The 6,240-nt window shown below is 34.7% G+C and overlaps 1 protein-coding gene across 1 annotated transcript; it reads left to right on the top strand.

Moving 5' to 3' along the window:
- Nucleotides 1-2,985: 2,985 nt before the first annotated feature.
- On the top strand, nucleotides 2,986-4,094 carry LOC132050994 (auxin-responsive protein SAUR50-like). The gene has a single exon (XM_059442308.1). The coding sequence runs from the start codon at nucleotides 3,713-3,715 to the stop codon at nucleotides 4,016-4,018; it is 306 nt and encodes a 101-aa protein (XP_059298291.1). The 5' UTR covers nucleotides 2,986-3,712; the 3' UTR covers nucleotides 4,019-4,094.
- The last annotated feature ends 2,146 nt before the right edge of the window (nucleotides 4,095-6,240 follow it).

Below are 6,240 nucleotides of genomic sequence, written 5' to 3'. Positions count from 1 at the left end.
ATTCAAACGACAGGCTTTGATACCATGTTAGAAACAGAGAACGAGAAAGAAGACAGAGTTTTGGAGAATGAATGTTTCTATTCATTGCATACTTACAAGAGATTACATCCCTATTATACACAAGAAAATAAGAAGCAAAAGGAAATAAAATACCTACAATTAATGTAGATCCTCTAGAATATTCTACAATTAAGGCTAATCATATTCTACCATATTTAAATATCTCTACAATATGTACCATATTTTAACAGTGAGAATCGAACTCAAAACCTCCGGTCACTCTAATAAAATGTTGAAGTTGGTGACCATTTTGTCCAAAAGTATAAATTATTATAGAGAACGCACTTTTGTTTACTCAATTATATTATCCACATATTTAGCCTCGACCAAGAAGCAATAGGTCAAATTTGTAAAAGGAAAACCTGTAAGTATTGAATCCGCGACTTTTGTAAGACAAAAAAAAAAAAGTTGAACCAAACGAACACAAAAAAAAAAAAAAACATAAGTAGTTTTCACGCACTAATTTAGTGCGTGAAAGGACCAAACTGCAAAATAAAGAGTTTGGCCTTTCACGCACTAAATTTGTGCGTGAATGAGCCCACCAAAGATTCCAACTCCAAGTCAACTTCCATGTCCAAATAGTGTCCTTTCCTTTACTTCTTCAAATCCAAGTCAACTTCAATATCCACCTAATTCACAAGCCGGTCCGGAACCAAAATGACTCAATAAAAAACTAAGTGAACCAAAATACCCCAATAAAAGAAAAGTTACAAAACTACTTTTAGCGTAGTAAAATACTGCCCTAAAGCAGTTCACAGAGACGGAGCTGTTAACTGCTTTAGCGCACTATTTTACTGCGCTAAAGATTTTTTTTTTTTTTTTTGCATAGCGCAGTATTTTACTGCGCTATAGCTACCACTGAAAAAAAAAAATTTGTTAAACTTTTTTTTTTTTTGTTTGAAAAAACTTAGTGTTTTTTTCATACTTTGACCAACGATTTTAGTCGTGTGTCAAGACTCCGAAACGTTAATATTTTATATAGAACCTAATATTTTTTTCTGCGTACAATAATGTAGGCCCAATACATCAAGGATACATAGACGTTCGGATAGTCATTTTAGGGGTTGAAAAAGTGCCCGAAGTAAGTTTTGTTTGAAAAAACTTAGTGTTTTTTTCATACTTTAACCAACGATTAGTCGTGTGTCAAGACTCCGAAACGTCAATATTTTATATAGAACCTGATATTTTTTTCTGCGTACAATAATGTATGCCCAATACATCAAGGATACGTAGACATTCGGATAGTCATTTTAGGGGTTGAAAAGGTGCCCGAAGTAAGTTTTGTTTGAAAAAACTTAGTGTTTTTCTATACTTTGACCAACGATTAGTTGTGTGTCAAGACTCCAAAACGTCAATATTTTATATAGAACCTGATATTTTTTTCTACATACTATAATGTAGGCTCAATACATCAAGGATACGTAGACGTTCGGATAGTCATTTTAGGGGTTGAAAAGGTGCCCGAAATAAGTTTTGTTTGAAAGAACTTAGTGTTTTTTCCATACTTTGACCAACGATTAGTCGTGTGTCAAGACTCCGAAATGTCAATATTTTATATAGAACCTGATATTTTTTTACGCGTACTATAATGTAGGCTCAATACATCAAGGATACGTAAACGTTCGGATCGTCATTTTAGGGCTTGAAAAGGTACCCGAAGTAAATTTTGTTTAAGTTTTAAGTGTTTTATTTTTTAAGGTTTTGATTTAAGCGTGTTATTTTTAATCAAGACATAACTTTATTTTGAATATAAATCTAATTCTAAAAAATATAAGGTGAAAAACTAGTTGTAAAGTGGTCAAACTTTAGATGGTCATAACTTTGCGCTCGGACGTCCCAGGGTAATGTAGTTGTGAATGTCAATTTCACTTCTGCGGTTTCAAATTTTGAAAATAAAGCTGACTAATTTTCTCGACATATAAAGTTGACTAAAATAACCTTACAGTCAAACAAAACTTACTTCGGGCACCTTTTCAACCCCTAAAATAACTATCCGAACGTCTACGTATCCTTGATGTATTGGGCCTACATTATTGTACGCAGAAAAAAATATCAGGTTCTATATAAAATAGTAATGATTCGGAGTCTTGACACACGACTAATCATTGGTCAAAGTATGGAAAAAACACTAAGTTTTTTCAAACAAAAAAAAAAAGTTTACCAATTTTTTTTTCGATGGTAGCTATAAGCGCGTGAAAAAATCTTGCGCTATGCAAAAAAAAAAAAAAAATCTTTAGCGCGATATTAAAGCAGTTAACGGCTCCGTCTCCATGAACTGCTTTAGCGCAGTATTTTACTGCGCTAAAGGTAGTTTTGTAACTTTTTTTTTATTGGGATATTTTGGTTCACTTAGTTTTTTATTGAGTCATTTTGGTTTCGGATCCGCTTGTGAATTAGGTGGATATTGAAGTTGACTTGGATTTGAAGAAGTAAAGGTGGATATTTGGACATGGAAGTTGACTTGGAGTTGGAATCTTTGGTGGGCTCATTCACGCACAAATTTAGTGCGTGAAAGGCCAAACTCTTTATTTTGCACTTTGGTCCTTTCACGCACTAAATTAGTGCGCGAAACCTACTTTTTTTTTTTTTTTTTTTTTTTTTTTTTGTGTTAGTTTGGTTCAACTTTTTTTTTTGTCCTACAAAAGTCGCGGATTCGTAAGTATTCCCTTGCAAGTGGTGTTGGTTACACCCTGTGAGAGAAGTTAGTTTACCTTGTTCATTTTGTCTCAGAATATATTTTAAACTAAATCTAGGAATCATCCAAGTTCATAGTGGTTTTCTTCAAATAAGAAGCCTGATTCTCATAAGCGCAAAGCACATCGTAGTCTCCTTGGTTAATAAAACTTGGACGTTAAATTGTTTCCTAAACAACTCTAGATTTTTTTTTTCATTTTTCCTTTTAATGAATGGTTAAAGAATAAAGACTCTCAACCAAAAAAAAAAAAAAGGTTAAAGACTATTACTAATACGGCCTAGCTAGAAGTATATATAAGATAATTAACTACTCGTGCTGAAAAACACAAAAGAAAAGAGAAATAAAAGTTCAACTGGAGCCACAAAAGTAGATTGAAAACAAATTAATAAACGGCGCTATTCGTTTGAAAAAAGAAAATTCAGCAGAAGTTGAGACAGAATGATAAAAATGGAAACAAATATCATTAAATTTTGGACGTTGAAAACTTGCTAGTTGCAACCATATTTCTGGCCATCATAAATGAGTACCAAATACACCCAAAGACAAATAGAACACTTGACCAGAATACAAATAAAATTCAATGTTCCAATACCTACTTGAAATAGGGAAAGGACTATATATTAGTACCCCAAAAAAAAAAAATATGAACATAGAATGACAAGAATTTTGGGGCCATTTGCCATCAGGAGGTGAAACATACAAATGTAAACCCAATGGGCTTTGAACCCCACCTTGTCTTTCTTGAATACACATACAAAACAAACCGTCTGCATGTATTGTTTCATGTGGAGACATATCTAAAATTCAAAATTAAATGCTGAGAAGTAGGAATATTACTCTGTGTGTACATCACTATTTCGTAACACAAATATAACTCCCATTTATAAGGAGCTACAGTATATGGTCGATCACACAGTCACAAACTTACAAGCCTAGCTAACCCGAAATATCAACGAAATGGCCTTCAACAAGGTGTCACAAGCTGCAGTGCTGAAAATGTTGAAAAGGTGTTCGAGTTTGGGAATGAAACATGGCCACAACAACGAAGATGACCTTCCCAGTGACGTTCCAAAAGGCCATTTTGTTGTCTATGTGGGAGAAAATCGAACACGATACATCATACCTATTTCTTTCTTGACTCACCCTGAGTTTCAATGCCTTCTTCGTCGTGCTGAAGAGGAGTTTGGCTTTGATCATGAGATGGGTATTACCATACCGTGTGAAGAAGTCGTGTTTGAATCTTTAACTTCCACGCTTCAGTAATATATCAGGGAAATGCTAAAAAAAAAAAGAAAAAAAGTGAATACTAGTTTGTATTCCCCCCGGCTAATAATATTCACCCCCCCCCCCCCAAAAAAAAAAAAAAAAAAAGAAAAAACCATCATCCAAGCTATTCTAACCTGGAATGAGGGGAGTTTAGGCTTTGACCCCTATTTTGTATGTTAAAATCCAAAAGATAAATAGGAACACAACTCCCTAGTTGCCTATGATGTTGTAATAGTTTGCCTTGGGGAGAAAATTCTTCTATAAAGTTAAGTATCTACATAGCCAAAAGTAGGAGGTTATTCACCTCCTTTACAATGCATTTTACTACTGTACATTATATTGGGGGGAAAAAAAAAGAATGCTAAATTATCCATGAAGAAAGTAGAGTCTGTTCCTTTAATTTTTGTTTGCCTAATCCTGAAGGTAGGCATTTGGGCCTTATCCATCCTATAAGGACCTCTAGCCTCTCTAGGGAGAGAATTTGAGTCCATGGAAAATTTCAGCTCTCATCATTGTTGATCTAAGTCACAATTTTTGTTTGTTTTGTTTTGTTTTCGTACCTTCTTTCACACTTTGCCTTCTAAAGTTCCCAGCACACGAAAACTGGTAAAGCTCTCATTGTGGTTTTAACAGCTGCATTCTCAGAATTGATATTCCAGCATAGCTATAGCATTGTGGCAATGTCACTTTGAACAAAATCATTACAAAAAAGCAAGAATTAGCTATGAAATTTGTTGCTAATTTATAGCTATATAGACCATAGCTAACAAGATTTTTTGGTAATACGTCTCTGATATGATCCTAGGAAGCTCATGGACGATTATGAAGGCTAAAACCCGTGTTAGAGCTTTGGATGTGCAATTCCATGCCACACACCCTTGGAAGAGGAAGATGGGGCCTTTGGAGGCCATTGAAGAGCAAGCCACAAGGGTGTGGATGATTGCTTGGAAGAGACATGGAGATGAAGACATAAAAAGTGGCTAGAAGTGCAAACATGACTAGAAGTGCAGTTTGTGGCTAGAAGTGCAAACTCGAGGCTAGGATTGCCATTCAAGTGAAGAAGGGCCCATGTGGGGTTATCTTCATAAAGGTCACTTTTGGGCCTTTGTTGTAATAGGGCTTAGTAGTTAAATGCCAAATGTGGCTAGTAGTTTAATAATTGTGCTATGCATGTAAAGGCAAAACTATATAAGCTTGCCTTAGCATACTTTCATTCCTTAGTTGTTGATTGTTGAAGAAACTCATTGAGAGTAGTTTTCTCCTTGATGGAGTTAGGTTTAGCTACGTTTAGCTAGGATTAGGATTAGTGAGTGGATTCCCTTTACTCTTACCTTGAATCTTTCTTGGATAATCTAGGATTAGATTTCCATGTGTGAGTTTAAGTCTCATCTTCCTTGGAATGAATTCATCTTAGATTATTGATTAATAGGTGTAGGTTTCCTTTCCTATGTTGAGCAGTCACAATTGTAGTTGATTAATTCCCTTCTTTCTTCTAAATTTTATCTCCGTTTCTTCTATTCTCATCTCTAAATTTTGATCTATCTTAATTTCAGCGTTTTGATTGTTTGGTTCGTTGTTTCACAATACGAATCGTATCATTTGGGATCAGAGCTTGGGCTAAAGGATTGTCCCTGCAATTCTTAATTCTGGGTTCATAATTTGAAAATCCCAACAAAAAAAAAACAAAAATTCTGAAAAATTCCAAAAAAATTATTGTTGTGGTTTGATTTGAGTGTTTTTGAGGTTAGATTTGAGTTCATTGGTATCAAATCTAGTTAGGGTTCGAATTTGAAGGTATTTGGACAAGAATTGGGTCAATCACCATTGAAGACCTCAAGCTTTTGAAGAACACTAAATGAGTCTTGCTGATTGAGTGTAAAATTGACTTCAATAGATATTGAGCTTTGTTCTCCTAACCAAGAGGAGCTTAGATCCGAAAGTTGGAAGAAAAACGAGTTGGAATCAAGGCCATTGGAATTTTGAATGTTCTGGAGCACCTTCATAAATTCATGCGAGGAAAAAGACCAAAAAAGAACGTTTGATCTAAAATTTTCCAAGTACTAGTGAAAAAGTTGTTAAAATAGCCAAAAAGGATAATTACTAAGTTATGTGGGTCCAAGGAAGTCAACAAGCTCATAAAATTTGACCCAAGATCCAAGAAGTTCGAATGTAAGACGTCACCACTGAAGCATTATACGATCCCTTTCTACGGACTGTAT

The sequence above is a fragment of the Lycium ferocissimum genome, chromosome 3 (assembly GCF_029784015.1).
Source record: "Lycium ferocissimum isolate CSIRO_LF1 chromosome 3, AGI_CSIRO_Lferr_CH_V1, whole genome shotgun sequence".
Taxonomy (NCBI): Eukaryota; Viridiplantae; Streptophyta; class Magnoliopsida; order Solanales; family Solanaceae; genus Lycium; species Lycium ferocissimum.
Note: the sequence above shows the minus strand (reverse complement) of the source record. Positions and strands in the feature narration are given on the sequence as shown.

Bases quoted from the DNA above. Each gene is read 5' to 3' on its own strand.
- LOC132050994 (XM_059442308.1), top strand. From the start codon at position 3,713: ATGGCCTTCAACAAGGTGTCACAAGCTGCAGTGCTGAAAATGTTGAAA.